This window comes from Hemitrygon akajei, chromosome 7 (assembly GCF_048418815.1).
Source record: "Hemitrygon akajei chromosome 7, sHemAka1.3, whole genome shotgun sequence".
NCBI classification, from domain to species: Eukaryota; Metazoa; Chordata; class Chondrichthyes; order Myliobatiformes; family Dasyatidae; genus Hemitrygon; species Hemitrygon akajei.
In genome coordinates this window covers 33571504-33592871 of record NC_133130.1, presented here as the reverse complement: position 1 = coordinate 33592871, position 21368 = coordinate 33571504, and the positions used below count along the sequence as shown (strand labels likewise).

General features: G+C 42.1%; 1 protein-coding gene across 1 annotated transcript in view; it reads right to left on the bottom strand.

The window, feature by feature from the left end:
• Positions 1–21368, bottom strand: part of LOC140730332 (ALK tyrosine kinase receptor-like) — a 1251709-nt gene that overhangs the window by 178371 nt on the left and 1051970 nt on the right. Inside the window, exon 12 of the mRNA XM_073050601.1 lies at positions 3512–3674. Coding sequence (XP_072906702.1) covers positions 3512–3674 — 163 coding nt within the window. The remainder of the gene's footprint in view (positions 1–3511; positions 3675–21368) is intronic.

The following is a 21368-nucleotide window of genomic DNA, read 5'->3' as shown; positions in this document are numbered from 1 at the left end:
ACGCCAAGTTTGTCTTTATTAAGAACAGACATAACATGGGGTAAGCAGACAGCATGAGGTCTGAACCTGGAGAACAAATGAAGGCAGTGTGTGACTGAGAAAGAAACTGCACAAGTACGAAAGATGCTAGTTATGATGGAGAGAAACTGGCTAGTGAGGCGAGAGAGCAAGGTGTTCCCAAAGTTCAGCAGTCACCGGATTCACCAAGTGAAATTTGGGTGAGAAGCTGAGATTTCCCATTGTGGATAAGCTAAGTCCTCCTGCACCTGTTCAGTTTACTGGCAATCTAACTGATAACTGGAAACACTTCAACAGTGATCTAATATATATTTATCTGCTAGCAGAGCAGGAGGGACCAGTGGAAAATATAAAGCGTCGATCTTTCTGCATGTAATTGGCAAAGATAATTTGGACATCTATACCAATTTTCAAATTGATGACACAGCTTTTATGTTGGGTACACTGATGACAAAATTTGAGGAGTATTTTGTCCCAAGTAAAAACATCACATCTGAGAGATCACAAGCACGAGATGCTTGAAATCCAAAGCAACACACACAAAATGCTGAAGCAACTTAGCAGGTCAGGCAGCATCTATTGAATGAGTAAACACTCTTCTCCATAGATGCTGCCTGATCTACTGAATTCCTCCAGCATTTTTTGTGTGTCACATTTGACAGATATATTTTTCTCCTCCTGTGAATAGAATAAAGTGTAAGCTTCAACCAACACTTAGCTGAGCTTCACACACTGAATAGGTCCTGTGAATTTGGAGATATGAGAAACTCACAAGTTAGAGATAGAATAGTTGGGGGAATTCCAGATAATGGTCTCAGAGAAAGACTGCTGCCTGAAAAAGATTTAAAGCTGAAAAGGAATATTTGGGGTGGAGTTACAATGGCGCTCAACAGCAACTCCTTTGAGCTCATCTGCAGAAACAGCTTTATTTCTTCCTTTGATCTCCCTCTTTTTCTTTTCAGGGTGGATGGGGTTCTGATGAAGACCCTGACCTGGAGTTACACTCAGACTTCAGTTCTCTTTTTCTTTTTATAAGGGAGAGAGAGAAAGCCTGTGGTCTGTCGAATTGCCAGGCGAACAATGAGTTTGTGTTGTACTGCAGATCATGGTCTCTCTTGGGGGCTTTGCTATTGCTTGCTTGGTGGGCAGAGGCTGCTGATTTTTTTTCCCGAAGTGGGTGGGGGTGGTAGAGGGCCGTTGCTTTGCCGCTGTTTATGTGTGGGAGGGGTTCTAACATTTTTATTGTCACTCATTCTTTGGGGCACTCTTCTACTTTTGTGGATGTTGCAAAGAAAAAGAATTTAAGGATGTATATTGCATACACTTCTCCGATATTAAATGAAACTATTGAAGGGCTGTGAATATATGTCCCACATAAACACACGCCAAGGAGCTACATAGAGCAGACGTGACAAAGCATGCTGTGAAAACAGAGGAGCAGTGCACAAGATGTTTCCCAAAGCAACAGGAAAGCAAAGAGGAAGGCTCAAACTTTCACATAGTCACATTCCAACTTCACGTCCTGCTTATGGAAAATCCTGCAATAACAGTGGGAAAAAGACTCATTTTGAAAAGTGCTGCAAAGCTGGGGCTGCCAAGGGAAAGGTGCATATGGTTGATGAGGAAATGGAGGAACTGTTTGTGGATTTTCTACAGACTGCTGGTGCTGGTAAAACAGAATGGATCATTCCAGTGACTGTAAATAAGGCACAGTAATTCCATTCAAGCCCAGGTGAATCTGCTTTCCATGGATGATTACAAGAGCCTCACAGTAAAGAGCAAGATTTACTCAGTAAATGCACTAACCATATAGAAACATAAAATTATGAAAGGGATAGATAAGATAGAAGTGGGAAAGTTGTTTCCACTGGTAGGTAAGACTAGAACTAGGGGACACAGCCTCAAGATTCATGAGAGTAGATTTAGGACAGAGATGAGGAGGGGCTGCTTTTCCCAGAGAGTAGTGAATTTTTGGAATTCTCTGCCCAACTAAGCAGTGGAGGCTACCTCAGTAAATATATTTAAGACAAGGTTGGCTAGATTTTTGCACTGTAGGGGAATTAAAGGTTATGGGGAAAAGTAGGTAGGTGGAAATGAGTCCGTGGTCAGATCAGCCATGATTTTATTGAATGGTGGAGCAGTCTCAACGAGCTAGATGGCCGACTCCTGCTCCTACTTGCTACTTTGAGAACCAAGCTGGAATATGAGATTTTGCTCCTCCAAGCTGAGTGCAACCTCATTGGGCCAACATGTTGGAATGAGAAAGGGAAGTCTGAGTTGAAATGAATAGCCAGTGATAAACCTGCCTTTTGTATTAGACAGAACAAAGGTGACTGACAGAATGGTCCCCCAGTCTATGTTGGGTCTCACTGATGTAGAGGAGGGCACAGCTACAGCATTGGATACAATTGATGATACGTCACCTAGGAGGGCTAGTTAGGGCCCTGACTGGGACTGGCTCAATACCAGTAATTAGGATGGTACGTAACTGGAAAAGAGGAAAATAAGACCATAAGATATAGAAGCAGAATTAGGCCATTTGGCCCATCGAGTCTGCTCCATTTCATCATGGCTGATCCAATTTTCCTCTCAGGCCCAAACTCCTGCCTTCTCCCTTTATCCCTTCATGCCCTGACCAATCAAGGATCTAATGGAGGAAATATTGTGATGGTTCACATACAACAGTACTCAGGTCGATGAAGTGGGTCAGGCCTGGACTGGGGTGATCTTATAATATGATAACAACTCATTGGAGAAAAGGAGGACTAGGAGGTTAACAGATGTAAAGACTAGGATTTAGCTCCTTGCCAGACTTTGAAATACCACGATAAAATACAACTGCAGTGAGAATGTAGCACGAACAATCAGATGGGAGGAACCTGGCATCTTCGACTCAGAGGATAACCACAAGCCTGGCTGTTACAGCAGAAGGCAAATTGGAGCAGATCCTGGTGATCTCTGAGGCAGAAGATGATTCGCACCACAACCAAACTCTCAAAGCACTTCATAGTAAGTTTTTCATTGCACCTGTGCATACTGTACTGTACTTGTGCATATTACTATAAACTTGACTTTGAGGCCATTTTTGTACTTAAATTCAAATGACTTGTCACCATTGATTGATATCTTCTAAATATATCAATATGTCTTCATCTCATGTACCTAATCATTACAAAATTTTACCTAATAACATTTTTATAATTTGTTTTTTTTCCTCCTGGATGTTGACAATGGTCAGGAAGAGAGGGTCTAGTTTATTCACTGATTACCAAAGTAAATAAACTTTTTAATGGGAAGGATGAAATACTCAGTTAATGTAAATGATTAGTAAAATTAATTCCTTCTTTCAAAAAATCATTCAAGGCATGGATTAATGACATTCTGAAATAAGAGTGGTGCTATCTCCACCATAAGGGCATCTTCTCAAGCTCTAAATAGAAGTGCTTGGCCATGTTACAACAGTGAATTATACAGCAAGAAAGTCTACACTTACTTATATGTGTCAGATGATGGCACTCTCCACTTCTGGATTCCTTGCCAACGTCCTTCGGCCACAACCACTACAGATGTATTTGTATTCCGGTAAGCATTATTGCATTGAGCTTGTGTTGGCCCTTTGGGCCCACTGGCACCACATGTTGTAATGATCCATGGACCTAGAAATAGAAGAGGATAAAAAGAATAAGGTTGCTGTGACTACATTTTAAAAAAGTTAAACTTTACCAATGTTAGTTTTCTGAAAATAATAAACAAAAAATGTATTAAAAACATAGTAGGTCAGACGACATTTATGTAGACAATTAAGAATTATTGTTTCATGTCAATTAATTTTCATCAGGGAGTGTCAATGAAAGGGAGGGAATTAGATGATGCAAGGTACCTTGATGAAAGACAGAAGTGGGAGACTCTCACAGTCATCTTGGCTCTACATCTTCCTAACCTTTCTCTTGCAGGAATGCTATTCCCTTTTCTCAGGTCCTCGATTTCGGCCACATTTGCTCTCAGGATAGGGCTTTCCATTCTAGTACAGCTGAGATGATCTCCTTCTTCAAAGAACAGGATTTCCCTTCCACCACCATCAAGGCCACTAATGTATGCTGCCCTCACCTGCATCTCCCACATATCTGCTCTAACCCCATCTTTCCACCACCACAACAGGGTTTCCCTTGTCCTTACCTACCACTTCACAAGCCTACATATTCAGCACATCATTCTTCATAACTTTTGTGATCTATAATATACTCCTACCACTGAGTACTTCCGCATGCCCCCCTCCCCCTTATCCACTCACCCTCCTTATACTTATCCCATCCCAGAATGAGTAATACCTATCCCTATACCTCTGTCCTCACCATCATTCAGGGCCTGAATCAATCCTTCCAAAAGAGGGAACACTTCACCTGTATTTGGTGCTTCTGGTGTGGCCTTCTCGATAGCAGTATATCAGTTCAACTCAATACAGACTGGGGGGGGGGGGGGCGGGGGGGGCATTTCATTGAGCACCTTCGTTCCGCCTGCCAGAAAAGATAGGATTTCCTGGTGGCCACCCACTTTAATTATACTTCCCTTTCCCACTGTGGTAAACTATGTATACCTGTCTGGACACGCCCTCCCCTGCTGACTGCTCCTGTGGCTCCTCCCACAGACCCCTGTATAAAGGCGATTGGGGCACTGCTCCTCCCACAATCTTCAACATGGTCGTGCTCCCTTTTTTGCTGTTAATAAAAACCTATCATTCACTTCCAGTCTCCTAGAGTTATTGATGGTGCATCACCCACTCCATCATGTTGGTCCATGGCTTCCTCTACTGCAATGGTAAGGCCACATTCAGGTCTGGAGGAGCAACACTTTATCTGCCACTGGGTGGCATGAACATAATTTTCTCTAATTTCTGCTAATGTCTCCCCTTCTCCCTTTGCCATTCTGTTTCCCCTCTCACCCCTTCTCTTCTCCTCACCTGCCCTCCTCCTTCCCTCCTCTAATCAGATTCCCTTTACCTCAGTCCTTCATCTCTTCCACCCATCACCTCCCAGCTTCTCACTTCATCCCCCACAATCCCCCTTCCCAAGTCCCCAGCCACCCACCTTCCTACCCTCCCCCCCCATCTGTTTCCACCTATCACTTACCACTGGTACTCCTTCCCCTCCCTTTGCTTTCTGATTCCTCTTCATCCTGGTGAAATGTATCAGCCTGAAATGTCTCTTGTTTTTTACTCCCCCTCCATAGATGTTGCCTGTCTCTGAGTTTCTCCAGCATTGTTTGTGTGTTGCTCTGGATTTCTAGCATCTGCAGAGTCTCCCATGTTGCTGATTGAATTGTACAAGGAATGACTCTTTTGTCCCATTAGAGACAGGCATAGCTGGGATCCACAGGAGATTGCTTTGCAAACCTTTTATTTGGAGGGAAAGCAATGACGACATGTGAAAACAGGTTTAACCAGGCAGCGAAAAGGGGGCAATAGATGGGGACTGGTTTAATAGAAGAAAGTAGAAGGCTTCTGCATATATGGAAGGTTGAACATTCACCATGAAAGTACGGCAGTTAGAGTCAGAAAACTGTTCAAATGCCAGTGAATAGTGGAAATGTTGCATTTGTGCTTGGGGAGAGTTTGGGCATGGTGCTGACTGTAACAATTCATTGTAAAATTCTCTTTTGGCCATTTAGAATAAACAAATAATACGTGATTTCAAAATGGCATTTAACCTCCAAGTCTGTTTATTCAAAACCATATTTACCTGCAATAATATCAAGAGGAATCTAATGCACAATTATCTGAACTAATTAACTTGGAGACATTTTTCATTCAATACAAATTAGTGACAGCAGGGATTTCTGTCCTAGGTTTCAAATTCAATACAGATGAGAGTAATGGCATCACATAACACATGATTGAGTTAAACAACGCACAAGAGTACAAAGAGTTGGCACGGTAGGGTGGCGGCTAGCGTAAAACTTCACAGCGCCAGCAATGGGGGCTCAATTCCTGTCACTGTTTGTAAGGAGCCTGTACAAACTTGTGACAAAAGACCTTGATAAGGATGATTAAGACCCCAAAAGCTGGAGAATCTGAGGCATGATATAAAACTGAAATGATAACAGCTCAAAACTAGTCGATGTCTTCAGTTGTGCTTACAATTGAGTACCGAAGCTCTGTTTAGGTGCTCCTTAAATACTGAATTCATGGCCCTAAAACATGATTGCCAATTAGCTGGACAGTCCTGAATCATTAAAAGGGTTGTGTCAGCTGTCTCTACTCTGGAGAGTTAGAGATCTAAACCCAGAAGCTGGCCCATAACAGAAACTCTTGGGGACCACGATAGTTTTCTCTGGGTGCTTCAGTTTCCTTCTACATGTCCCAGACTTACAGATTAGGGTTAAGATTAGCAAATTGTGGGTATGCTGCGTTGGCACTGGAAACATGGCAACACTTGCCAGCTGCCCCTCAGCACATCTTCAGACTGCGTTGGCCTTGGATGCAACCAGCGCATTTCACTGTCGACGCACATGTGAAAAATAAAACCGTTCTTTTTTCAAGGTAATAGTGTTTCTCTGGTAACGTACAGGAACACAGAAATAACTCACAGTGGGTGAATATTCCATTGAAAGTGGGGATGATAATTTCTTCCTCAGAACAACAAACCCAGCTGGACTTTGTTTTCTGTGCTGTCTTTCAATTTCATACACACAAAAATAATCTGAGTGTAAACTGTTTGTTGAGTACTCTTGAGATTTTTCAACCAAATAATAAAGCCACAGGGCCTAAACATTCACTTGCAGATAGCGCAATTACTCATTAGAGGGAGTTTAGAAATCCTGCTGCCTATTTATTAGTTACAAGGGGAGCTAGCATTAAGTGTATTGTCTTTTTATAGTGAGTATGCAAAAAAAATGCTGGTACAATGGCAATTAGCTTCTCTTAAACACAATTCCAGATGTTGCAGATTTGAACCCAGTGTTCTAACTGATGATATATAACAATTTCTAGTCCCTTAATGTCAGTACTAACGAAAGTTAACAATCACGAAGGATGTCATTGATAACTTTGAACCAAGTTGTTTCAGTACTATGGAAGGGGCTAGAGAGAGTCAAACATAGAGTTCCAAATGTAATTGTCATGCATTTGGAAAGTAAGAACATATGGAGTTGCATTGGAAGGTTCAGGGATTTTGGAGCAAGGGTTTCCATCAACAGAGAAGGTCAGGATAACTGATTTCAAAGTGAAAGAACAGTACTCAAAGCAACATAGCCATAAACAATACTGCCAGTCGAGAATGATGAAAATAAGATAGCTGGTTAGTAATTCAGTGGGAATATTGCTGAAGAAGCAGGAATTCACAATTAAGATGAGCTTGGAGTAGGCACGAAAGGAGGAAGGAAAAACATAATTTGTAATTCTTAAAGCGTTGGACCAATGGGCTATGTGGAATGATGGGAAATGACTAAAGCAGCAGGCCAAAGTTCAAAAAGTTCAAAGTAAATTTATTATAAAGTACATATATGTCACCGTATACAACCCTGGGATTTATTTTCTAGTGTGCATACACAATAAATCCATAATAGAATAATAACCATTACAGAATACATGAAAGACTGCACCAACTGGCCATTTAGCCAGTGTGCAAAAGACAACAAACTGTGATAAAACAAAAGGGAAGAAATAATAATAATAAATGAATAATAATAAATATCAAGAACATGAGATGAAGATTCCTTGAAAGTGAGTCCATAGGTTGTGGAAACATTTCAGTGATCAGGCAAGTGAAGTTGAGTGCAGTCATCCCCTGCGGCTCAAGAGCTTGATGGTTGAGGGGTAATAACTGCTTATGGACCTGGTTTTGTGAGTCCTGAGGCTCCTGTACCTTCTTCCTGATGGCAGCAGTGAGAAGCAAGCATGTCCTGGGTGGTGGTTCGGGTAGGGGTCCCTGATGATGGATGCTGCTTTCCTGCGACAATGCTCCATGTAGATGTGCTCAAAGGTGGGAGAGTTTTACTGGTGATGGACTGGGACATGTCCATTGTCACTTTGTCAAGTTTGCTGATAACATGACAGTAGTAGGGCTCCTCACCAATAATGAGCCTGTCTACAGAGAGGAGGAGGAAGAGTTTGAGGCCTAGTGCCAGGAAAATAGCCTCTTCCTCAATGTCAACAAGACAAAGGAGATGGTTATCCACTTCAGGAGAACTTGCACCACTTTCAACCCTCTCTATATCAGTGGAAAGTGCAAGCAGTTTCAAACTCCTGGCAGTGCACATCTTGCATGACCTCTCATGGTCCCAGAACACATCCTACAGTCAAGAAAGCTCACTAACACCCAAAACATTGACCACTTTTTTTCCATAGATGCTGTGTGGCCTGCTAGGTTCCTCCAGCACTTTTAGTGAGTCTCAAATACAGTTACTTTATCCAGACAGTAAGCTGATCAACAACTCCACCCAAGGAATTGTTTGCACTTATTTTTGGTGTGAGGCTGAAGAACAGAAGAACTTAAGAAGACATCTAACAGTTGAGAAAATAATTTATGTTTGTCGTGTTGGCCAGGATGACCCTGAAGTGGTGAAAGCTATGTAACAAATAGAGCAGGGCTTGATTATGATTTAAGTGGTCTAGCTATATTAAGTGACTTAAGTGGCCGTGTACTTTCTTTTAATTAAGGGAACGGTGATAAAATCCTTAGTCACAAGTGACCAGAGCTGGAGAATATAATTGCTTCATAGGAATCAGCCTCCAAAGATGAAGCTGTGCTTGGATAGGTAAATCATTCATTGAAGTGAGTCTAGATCCAGTCTTGATAATTGAAAGCGCAGTTGTACTTGAATTGGGAAAAAAAGAGTTTTATTCAGGAGCAGCCATGGAAAGAATTAGAGTTGAGTACAGGAGGAAAACCTTTCAAGGTAATGAACATAAATGGCATTATCTATGTTCGATAGGGGTAGGGCCACAAGAGATGGCAAGACCAAAGAAGTGACCGAAGACATAGTTTGGAAAAATACATGGAGAAGTTGAAAGAGCAATGAACTTAGAGGCAATCTGAAATGTAAATTAAATTAGTAATCATCAAAGAAGAAAGTATATTGACCATGTACAAAGCTGAAAAAGGAAATCTGTGAATTAATTTTGGTGATAAACTTTTATTGCACGTGTATAAATGGTAGAAAAGAGAGAACTTAATTAAGTCAAATGAGTAAATGAGTTGCCACGGGGGGGGGGGGGCATAACATTGACACTAATGCTCCTGAGAACGTTTTATTCCAGCATTCTCACCTATGTTCTTGAGCACACATCACATAGCAGGTTCACTCGGTATTTCCCCGAGCACACTCCATTGCAACAAGTACAACTAGATTCCTTGGCACAAACTGCATTGTAGAATTCACAGCTACATTCCTAGCTATGTTCCTGCAATATTATTTCATTACTTTCTTTAAACATAATAAAATTCATCTAGAAGTTCAACTTGCCCATAAGTCTGCTTTGTCATTCATCAAGTCATAGGTTGATATTCTGCATCAGTTTTATTTTTGTGTACTATCCCTATATCTCATGATTCCTTTAATATCTAGGAATCTTTTGATATTTGTGTTAAATAAATTCTGGAGTAGAAAATTGTGAAAATTTATCAGTCACTGGGTGAAGAAATTTCTCCTCATAACGGTGCTAATGACCTCCCCTTATTCTGAGAGTGTGACTCTTGGTTCTAGACATTGCAGCCAGGGGGAAGATTTCCACTGCAACAATCCTTTTAAGATGTGTAAGGATTTGGTATATTTTAATAGGATCACAAGAAGACAGGAAAACAGGAACACGAGTAGTCCACAGCCTTCAAGCCTGCCCGATCAGTTAATACGGTCACGGCTGATTAATGCTCACCTTAACTTCTCTTCTGTGCTATTTCTCCACACCTCTCTATTCTTCGATTTATCAAATATCAACTATTTCTCCACTTCCACTTGAAGTACTTCTATTGATCCAGCCTCCACCACTCACTGGGGCAGAGATTTCTGGAGTTTTACCAGCCACTGGAAGAGATTTCTATGGCCCTTTGCCTTGTAGTTACATCTGCGACTCTCCCACTAATGAAAACACCTCACATCAGTCCCCCTTTGGATCTTACTGCACAGGTTTGAGTAAGGTCACCAATGATTCTTCTATTTCCCAATTTCCTTGGGAATGGAAATCTGGTTTTGCTTTACCTCTCTTCATATGGAAAACCCACCATTTGTAATAAAAATATTTATAAACTCATTCCTTTTTCTTCCCTGATTCAGCATCAAGAGTTAACTGCAAACAAAGAAGGCACTGTTCACATGTTAATGGTTTTAGGGACTACTTTATTAGGTTATAAGATAATACATTACAGAAGGAAAGGAGGAATCTTAACAAAATACAGAAGGTAGCAAAATAACACTTATCAAGCAATCAATGACCTGATCTATAAAATGCTGGAGGGAACCTCAGGTATCTGACAGCTTTTCACACAGCTTTCTGTCTGCCTTTTTCTAGTGGTCATGACTCAGCCTAAAGAAACAAAGCCATGTTGACTATCTATAATCAGTTCCTGACTATCCAAATATATCCAGTCCCTTCCAATACCTTCCAATAACTTTCCCACTACTGATGCCAGGCTCACCGGCCTATAATTTCTTGGCTTATTCTTAGAGACTTTCTTAAACAACAGCTATCCTCTAAACCTCCGACACCTCACTCATGGATATGTATGCTTTAAATATTTTTGCTAGAGCCCGTGCAATTTCTGCACTTGCTTCCCGTAGGGTCTGAGGGAACCCCTGTCAGGCCCTGGGGATTTATCCACCCTAAATTGCCTCAAGACAGCAAACACCTCACCCTCTGTAATCTCTATAGTGTTCATGACATCACTGTAGTTTTGCCTCACTTCTATAGACTCTGTGACCTTCTCCCAATACAGATGCAAAAAAAATCGATTTATGGCTCCATGCATAGATTACCGTTCTGATCTTCCAGAGGAACAATCTTGTCTCTTGCTATCCTTTTGCTCTTAATATACTGTATCTGTAGAAGCCCTTAGGATTCGCCTTCACCTTGTCTGATGAACAACCTCATGCCTTCTTTTAGCCCTCATGATTTATTTCTGAAGTGTTCTCATATATTTCTTATACTCCTCAAGAGCCTCGTTTGTTCCTGCCTGCCTATACAGTACCAGCTATGCATCTCCTTTTTCTTAACCAGGGACTCAATATCTCTCAAAAGCCAAGGTTCCCCAGAACTGTTTTCCTTATCTTTTATTCTGACAGGAACATACAAACACTTTACTCTCAAAATTTCACTTTTGAAAAACCCCACACTTACCAAGTACACCTTTCCCAGAAAACAAACTATCCCAATACAGACTTGACAGATCTCTTCTGATACCATGAAAACCAGCCTTTATCCAGTTTAGAATCTTGACACGAGAACCAGACCTACACTTTACCATAATTACCTTGAAACTGATGGCATCATGATCACGAGATGCAAAGTGTTCCCCTACACAAACTTCTGTCACCTGCCTTGTTTCATTCCCTAATTGGAGATCTAGGATCACATTTTCTAGTTTGGAGTGATTCAGGAAACTTTTCTGAACACTTTTGAAAAACTCTTTCCCCTCCAGCCCTTTTACAGTATGGGAGTAGGAGTCAAAATATGGAAATTTAAAATCGCTTACTATCACAACCTTAAGTTTCTTGCAACAATTTGTGATCTCTCGACAAATTTACTCCTCTAAATCCCACACACCATTGGCTGGTCCATAACATAATCCCATTAGCATGGTCATACCTTTCTTATTTCTCATTTCTACTATAAAACCTAACCAGATAGCTCTGACTGGGCTCTGCTGTGCCATTTTCCCTGACTAGTAATGCCATTGTTTCTGTTTAATCCATCCTGCTCTATCACATCTAAAGCAATGGAACCCTAGAACTTTGAGCTTCCAGTCTTGCCCCTCCTGCAAACAAGTCTCAGTAATGGGTACAACATCATAAATCCATGCGCTGATCCATGCCCAAAGCTCAATTGCCTTTCCTACATTACGCCTTGCATTGAAATACATGCAATTCAGAACCTTAGTCCCACCACGCGCAACCTTTCAATTTCTGACTTTGTATGCAGGCTTAACAACTTTCTCCACAACCACTCCCTGCTGTTCAGGTGCTCTGGATCCCATCCCCCTGCTACTCTGGTTTAACGCCCCACCCCAACCATAAGCACTAGCTGACCTTCCCGCTAGGATATTATTTCCCTTCAGTTCAGGTGCAAACAGTCCCTTCTCTACAGGTCCCAACTTTCCAGGTTGAGAGCACGATGATCCAAAACTCTGTTGCCCTCCTCACTAGCACATGACAGGAGTAGCAGTCTGGAGATCACAATCCTGGAGGTTCTGTCGTTTAACTTAACACCCAGCTCCCTGAACTCACTTTGCAGGACCCCATCACCCCTCCTGCCTATGTCATTGATGCTGTCAGGGACCTCTGGCTGCTCACGCTATCACTGAAGAATGCTGTGGACTCGATCTGAGACCCTGGCACCTGGGAGGCACCATACTATTCTGGAACTTCCTTTCTGTTCCCCTAACCAACAATCCTCTATCACTACATCTCGCCTCTTCTTCCCCCTTCCCTTCTGAGACATAGTGCCAGACTCAAAGGCTTTCCTCTGATAGATCTTCTCCCCCCCCCAACAGTACCTAAACCAGTATACCTGTTGTTGAGGGGAATGACCACGGGGACACTCTGCACTGGCTGCCTTCCAGCTTTCCCCATCAAGACGGTGACCCAGTTATCTGTCCTGTACAGTATGTATGTCCTGACTATCAACCCCTCCATCTTCTGAATGATCAGATTTCATCCAGTTCCAGCTCCTACTCCTTAACATGGTCTGTTAGAAGCTGCATCTGGATGCGCTTCTTGCAGGTGTAGTTGTTGCAGACACTGGAGTTCTTCCCATCTTCCTACATCCTGCAAGAGGAGCATTCCACCATCCTGCCTGGCATTTCTAATGCTCTAAAAGTGCAATAAGAAAAAAAAACTTATGAAAAAAAAATCTATGGCTCACACCTCTCCTCCTCAAAGTCCTGATGAGCCAAAGCCTCAACTCGCCACTCTAACACTGGCCCACGCACACAATGGCCGTTCTGCTTAAACCTATCTTATTTTTGTTGGTCCTTGCCAAGTTCCAAATTATGCACAATCCAGTGTGTTTCCTCAGGAACTGTGGTGTGTAAAATGTTCTGACTGATCCCACTTGCTTCTTTTAAACTCTATTTCTCTCTATGTAATCTCCTCGGGAACTGTATTCCACAAAGAAACTGCCCGGTGTGAGTGACACCTTCGATCTAGAGAAAGTGGGTGTAACTAAAGGTCCAGTTGTTCACTGTAAAAGTTAGTTCCGCCAGGCAAATGCAAGTGACAGTGAGGGGATTAGTTGGGACCACGTTAATTGAAAAATTGAAAGGCCCTCTGACAATCCTGATATGCATGGAGATGTCTTCTCTGATTGCCCACCAGCAGTCACTGCTGAGGCCTCTTCTTCCTTAATGCCAACAAGTCAAAGGAGGTGGTTATTGACTTCAGGAGAACTCAAAACCCCCTTTTTACATTGCCAGCACAGCAGTGGAATCTGCAAGCAGTTTCAAACTCCTGCGAGTGCACATCACACACAACCTCTCCTGGTCCAAGAAAGCATTCTTACACAGTCAAGAAAGCTGTTATTTTCTGAGGAGGCTGAAGAGAGCTGGACTCTGCACAGCCATAATGTAGAGAACATCCCGACAAGCTGCATCACTGCTTGGTATGGAAACTGCACCTCAATGGACAGGAAGGTTCAACAATGGGTACAAGACTGCCCAGTGCATCACCAACACCAGCCTACTTGCCATCAAGGACATGCACATGTAGAAAAGGGCCCACAAAAGGGCTAGTTACATCATGAAGGATACCACCCACACTGCTCATGGACTGTTTGCTTCAATCCCATCAGGGAGGAAGTATGTAGCATCCACACTAGGACCACCAAACTCAAAAACATTTCTTTCCCCAAGCAGTACAGCTGACCAATACCGCCACCTACTAACCCAGCCCTCCACATTCCCAACCACCACTACTTTATCATTTCCAGTCAGTCTAGCGTCACTTTATGGACATCCAATCTATGTATACAAGCTATAGTATGTATTGTCTACTGTATATTTATATTTATAGTATTTATACTGTATTCTTTACCTTCTGTGGTTTTTTTTTGTGCTGCATGAGATCCAGAGTAACAATTACTTCATTCTCCTTTACATTTGTGAGCTTTGAATCTTGAATGTTGAAATCTGTCATTCGGTAAAGCTAATCACTACTGAATTTGAGGTTAAATTACCAAGTGGATAAACACAATGTTATTTCTAAGTGGTGCCTGGAACGTCATGAGTTTGTGTCTTAGTGGCACAGTTTAAATGTTACATCGATTCAGGAGATTAAGGGAAAACAATGCTCTTACTGATCTGACCAAAGTAACCGAAAGTTTGCACTGCTTGCTTGCGGTCAAAACAGTATCTCCTAATGCCTCATTGTGTGCTATATCATCCAACCATTATTTTCCTGAACCAGATGGTAAACAGCATTTCTGGCCAAAGTACCCTTTTTTTTTCAGACCAAGCTTCACTTTTAAAGGTTGAGCACAGTGAAACTCTAAAAGTGTTGTCTAGATGAAGTTGGAACAATCACATGTCACAATACTACATCAATAGTGAGCATGGCCTCTTCATAAACTGCTTATTGCTGAAGAGATCCGGAGAAGAATTCACAGGATATTGCCACTTGCTTCTTTGAATGTCATCTCCTATTGCTATAATTGATGTTTACAAGCACATCTTTTTTTGTACTTTTCTCCATGACTACCCTACTGGCTACCAGCATGATATAATACCAGCTGACCCTCAGCCTAAGCTGACAATGCTGGCCTAAGCTAACATCATCACTGATCAAGCAGGCCATGCCCTGAAGGCTATTGTCCAGCAGCACTCACATCTACAACAATGGAGTGCTTTGAGAGGTTGGTCGAGGCTAGGATTAGCACCTGTCCCAGGAAGAACCTGGAACCACTGCAGTTTGTCTATTGCCACAATAGGTCTACAGCAGATGCAGTCTCAATGGATCTCCACGCATCCTTGGATCACCTGGACAATGCAAATCCCTATATCAGGATGCAGGCCTAAGAGCTTAGCTTGACTCCAGAGTTTTGAGATTTTCTGGCTCTGGAGGTGAGTGGATTGAAGGTCGGTGTCCCCGTAGGAGATTGTGGGAGTCAGAAGATCTATGGACAAAAGCGATGTAACAGACTTTTAACATTGTAAAATCAGCGAGTTGTTTTTCTCTGTGAAACGGACACCACTCTTTCTCCATTATTAGGGAGAGAGAGCCTGTGGTATGTTGAATACCAGGCGAATGAGTCTTTGCTGCACGTTTGAGTGCTCAGTGGGGAGAAGGGAGGGGAGACTTTGCCGCTGCTTATGCGAGGGAGGGAGGGCAGCTGGGGGGAACTTTGGGATTCTAACATTTAACTGTCACTCATTCTTTGGGGGCACTCCTCTGTTTTTGTGGATGGTTGTGAAGAAAAAGCATTTCAGGATGTATATTGTATACATTTCTCTGACATTAAATGTACTTTGAAACCTTCTTCCCCTCTGCCATCCGATTTCTAAATAGACATTGAACCCATGAACACTATCTCACTACATTTTTATTTCTGTTTTTCTGCACTATTTATTTAAACTCAACTATTTGATAGACATATACAGTATATACTTAATGTAATTGTTTTTTCTGTATATATATTTATCATTCTATTTCATTTTACTGCTGCAGTAAAGTTATCAAATTTCACAACATATGCCAGTGATATTAAGCTTGATTCTGATTCTGACTATACTGTATTTTGCATTCCATTTTCTTTTTACTACCTCAATGTACTCATGTATGGCATAATCTGCCTGAATGACACACAAACAAATCGTTTCACTGTATCTTGGTACATGAGACAATAATAAATCTATATCAATATTATGAGAGATGGAATCACTTGAATTTGTCTTCATCAATTCACCACTGGCAAATGCATCTGTCTTTGACGACACTATCAAAAGTGACCACCATGTTTCCCTTATGGAGATAAAGTTCTGTCCCCACAATGGGGACACCATCCATCATGATGCGTGATGCCAAAAAGACAGACTCAAAATAAATCTGATGCTCAAAATAGGTCATTTGCAAAGTGCTGAGGACCATCAGAAATATGATGCAAGGTCCATCATATCTGACTACAAGTCATTTTTCTGCAGTTCATCTGTTACGAACCTGAAGACAGTTGTGAAGTCTAAGTCTTGAGTGGCAAATTTGTTTGTGGTGAGACAGCAGGAGTAATTGCTACTACAGCTTTCCATCACTCAACAGGTCTGCACAACATCTCCCCTCACCTTACCAAGGCATGCCATCCAGTTCCAGCTGCTTTGGAGTAAGTCCGGCATATATAATGTTAGCTTCCACATAATCTTTGCACCTCTTGCGAAGTCTACCTTGGTTCCTCTTCGACACCGATAGCATGCCATGCAGTAGCTGTTCATGTCTTCTGGTGTCTTCCATGCTCATGACATATTCTCTCCATCAAAGCTGGGCTTTTGGCATCATGGTCTCAATGTTCATGATTTCCGCTCTATCAAGGACTTCAAGTTTCTGATTTGGTCCTGCCAGTGGATGCCTTGGATCAACCTGAGGCTGCAAATGGGGAAGCACTCTAACTATAAACAGTCCATATCTCACAGCATAAAGGAGACGGTTAACAATGACAACATTGTACCCCCTGAGCTCTGTGGGCACACAAAAGTCATGCTGGTTTAATGCACATGAACCCAGATGTCATAAATCCATGGGCTGATCCATGCCCAAAGCTCATTTACCTTTCCTACCTTACTCCTGGCATTGAAATATATGCAGTTCAGAATATTCGTCCCACCATGCACAACCTTTTAATTTATGACTTTGTATGCAGGCTGAACAACTTTCTCCACAACCACTCCCTGCTGTTCAGGTGCTCTGGATCCCATCCCCCTGCTACTCTGGTTTAACGCCCCACCCCAACCGTAAGCACTAGCCGACCTTCCTGCCAGGATATTAGTGCCCCTTCAGTTCAGGTGCAAACAGTCCCTTCAGCCTCGCCCCTTCTGATTTCCTTGTTTGCAGAGCCATCAATAAAGACAATGCTGCTGAGGTACCTGAACTCACCGACTGTATTCAATCTTCTCCCCTCAGTAGACATATCCCTCAAAGTAATACATGACCTCTTCAAACACTTCGAGAGCGAGGCACAGGCTGCCCTGTATAGAATGCCGGATGAGTGGTAGGAGAAGAAAGCAGAAGAGATCCAGCTCTACACAGACACCAAGAAATCCAAATTGTTCTTCAGTTTTATTAAGGAAATCTTGACTGCATGCACCAGGCACCACACCTGTCCTGTCATCAGACACACAATCTTGCCCAGGAAAAAGTACAGCATCAACACAAGGTAGAAAGAACAATTCGGCCACCTGCTCACCAGGCACTCTGCTGTAAACCAGGCTATATTTAACTAGATCCTGCAGAAACCTTTCATGGACATCCTTGAACTTTCCCCTATGCTGGATAAGGTCAAGAAAGCTATTGCTCAAACAAGCTCTGGAAAATCTCCCAGCCAGGATAGAATACCCACTGCGATATTCAACTCAGAAGGTTTAGTTGCAATCAGAACCTTCCACAGCATTCTTATGGGTATCTGAAAAGAAGTAGACATTCTTAAGACTTCAGAGATGCTACGATCATCCCACACTTCAAAAACAACAAAGTAAGATGTCTATGGTAACTACTGAGTTATTCGCCTCTTGTCCAACGCCTGTATAATTCTAATCACCAGCGTATAGGAAGAGAACCTTCCTGAGACACAGTGTGGATTTTGTGCAGGTTGTAGCATGATCAACATGGTTTTCACTGTCTGTCAGGTTTGGGAAAAATGCATAGAACGAAATATGTTGTTTTTATAGATCTAACCAAAGCATTCAAAATGGTCAGAGAAATGCTGTGCATGGTATTGTTAAAGCTGGGATACCCTCACAGGTTTGTTGGCCTCAATTGTCTCTTTCATGACTTGTCCTGTCAAATGGCGAAGCTTCAGAACTATTCAACATTTCAAATGATGTGAAACAGGGGCGTGTGCTGGCCTCTGTGCTTTTTAACCTATTTTTCACATGCACGCTGAACCGTGCCATCAGAAACCTCGAACAGATACCTGCGTATCTGAAGCACAGGTTTGATGGATCACTCTTTGACCAGCGCCGTGTGAATGCCAAGTCAAAGATGATTGAGGAGCTTGTCCTTGAAGTGCTCTGTGCTGATGACTGTGCCCTGATGGTCCACTCAGAGTGTGATCTCCAATTCATTGTCAGAAATATACACAATCATCACAAGATGGTCATAGTTTTTTCCCCCAAGGTTGGGGAGTTCAAAACTGGATACCTCATTGGGGGACACATTCTCCTTCATGAAAATTGTCAAAACCTGCAAAAGACTTATGATTTTCCATGTGATCACACTCATTCTTCTAAACTCTAGAGAATACAGTCCTAGTTTACACAGTCTCTTTTCATACAACAAACCTGGAACCATTCTGGAGAATCTTCACTGCACTCTTACTCTGCTATTTTTAAGCAAGGTGACGAAGGGTACACATTACTCCAAGTGGGGTCTCAACAAGACCTATGTCATTGCAGTAAGACCTCTTTACTCTTGCACCCAAATCCTTCACGTATAAACTCTTAGCATGTTATTTTTCTTCCTGATTGTTTGCTACACTAGCAGGTGAACAAGGACACCTAGGTCTCTTTGAACATCCACATTACCCGGCTTCTCACCAGTTAAAAGATATGCGGCTTTTCTTCTTTGAGCGCCAAAGTGGTTAACTTTATATTTTTCCATATGATGTTGCATCTGCCATTTCCTATAAGATGACCTTACTCTCTCAAGTCTATATGGTTATGGAAGAGCAATGATTATGCCACAATAAATTCAACCATGCAGAGGTACCTTCCAGTCCATCATATGAGGTTGAGCACCTAAACATCATGCTGCTAACATAGCCTGATGGTTTGAAAGTGCCATTGCCTTCCTGAAGAAAACAAGACCAAAAGGGACAGCTGATTCAAAGCATGTAGTGATGGGGTACACCTTCTTCTGAAAAGCAAATTAGAAGAGAAAGCTTGCCATCACAAAGTGAGCTTTGCCATCAACTAATGGGCCATTATGATCCCTTCAGCTAGCTAATAACATGGAACCAATGTGCTACATTGGTATATATTCAAGCTTATTTCCAGTACACAAAGAGTAAAAAAGAGTGAAGTGATTGTTACTCTGGCTCCGACGCTGCATTGAAAACACAATAAAGCTTTACTGCTCGGGGAATTTAACTGATTTTTGAGTCTGCTGGTCATTGTGTAGATGGTATGAAGTCTCCTCCCTGATGAGAGTGGGATAAACAGTCTATGAGCAGGGTGAGTGGGGTCCTTCATGACGTGATTGTCTACTTTCTGTATATGTGTCCTTGAAGGCAGGTAGGCTGGTGCTGGTGATGTGTTGGCAGTTTTGACTCTCCAGTATAGAGCCTTCCTGTCTGCCGCAGTGCAGTTTCCATACCGAGCTTGTTAGGGAAGTTTTGGATGAACAAATCCAGTTTTGTGTCCTTAGGCAAGGCAAGCTGATTCTCCTGGGTAATCTCAAAATCGGAGAGAGAAAAAGCACAATGCTATATCTGAGTGTGGTGAGCAAGGAAGGAGATGGAAGGCTACCTTCAACAGCGATTTCTCCTGCCAAAATGGAAGCATCTCTCCAGTAATTCATTGTCACTAAGTCTAAATCCTGGGACAGTGTTGATCATTCATGAGAAGGATTGCAAAAGTTAAATAAAATGGCTCTCCCACCATCTGCTTGAGGGCAATTTGGAATGGATTTTTACCAGTGACAGCAGATCTATGAAGTGAATGAATAAAGAGAAGTTTAATATGGGACTAATTACATCATATGAGAAAAAGGTAAATTGCAGGCAATCCTTCAACCACAATTTAACAAACAATTAGCAAACAAAATAGGACAATGAATGGCAGGCCTGTGATATATATGCCGTTGTTCTGCTTCCTAATTGCGCTGCGTAGAAGTGTAATTACTGATTGCCTGTTAATCAACAAAAATATTTCGATAAAGCTTATTACTTTCTAGGTTACTCTCCTCACTTAATTTTTTTTTTTACACACTTTTAGATCAGTGTGGTGAAGGAAGTTAATCCCTGCTACACAATGTGTATTTGTGATAAAACAAGGGAGTGAGGTCAATGTGAGCTCAGAAAGTCACCCAGAAGAGTGCTGGAGGGATGATGATGAAGGAAACAATTAGGGGCAAATTCTGAAGACTGCACCTAATAATAACGCTGGGAAGGAAGAGGTCAGAAAATGTTGTTGGGAATGGATGGAGAGAACGCAGAGCAAAGAAGTACGTAATGTCTGCTGTGAAAAGCAATGGATAATAGTGTTTTGTGCAGCAGGCAGTTTTAGGAGTGCAATGGACAGATGATGGAATGCACAATGATACTGCATTAGGACCTACTAAATACACAGCAAGTGAGAAGTGTAAATATTTGGCTTCCTTTTTCAACTCAATAAACAGTATTGTTGCCCCTTAATCTCCTGAGTCAACACCACATTGAAACTGATATTGTAAGGTAGGACTCCACAAAGACTTTAAACTCCGATAACCATCTATAACCATCAATTGTTTTCCACCGCAGTCACCTCAACACTGGTGCCTCTCAAGGCTGCAACCTCAGCCCCTACTCAAATCTCTACACACTCATGACCGCATTGCCAGTTTCTGCTCTGACTTCATTTTCAAGTCTGCAGATGGTGTCACTGTAGTGGGTAATGATGAATCAGAGCACAGGGAGGAGGTAGAGAGCCTAGCAGCATGGTACCATGACAACAACCTCTCCCTCAATGTCAGCAGATTGGGAAGGGCTGGTCATTGACTTCGGGAAGAGGTGTGGTGGACATGCTTTTGTTTACATCTACAGTGCTAAGGTCGAGAGGGTGGAGAGCTTCAAGTTCCTGGGAGTGAACATCTCCCAATAGCCTGTCTTGATCCAACCACATTGAACCCGCAGCCAAGAAAGCTCGTTGGAGACTCCACTTCCTCAGAAGGTTAAAAAAGTGTTGGCATGTTCCCTTTGTCACTGACAATTTTTAAAATCGATCCCCCTTCCCCTTCTCCCACGGTTTTATTCT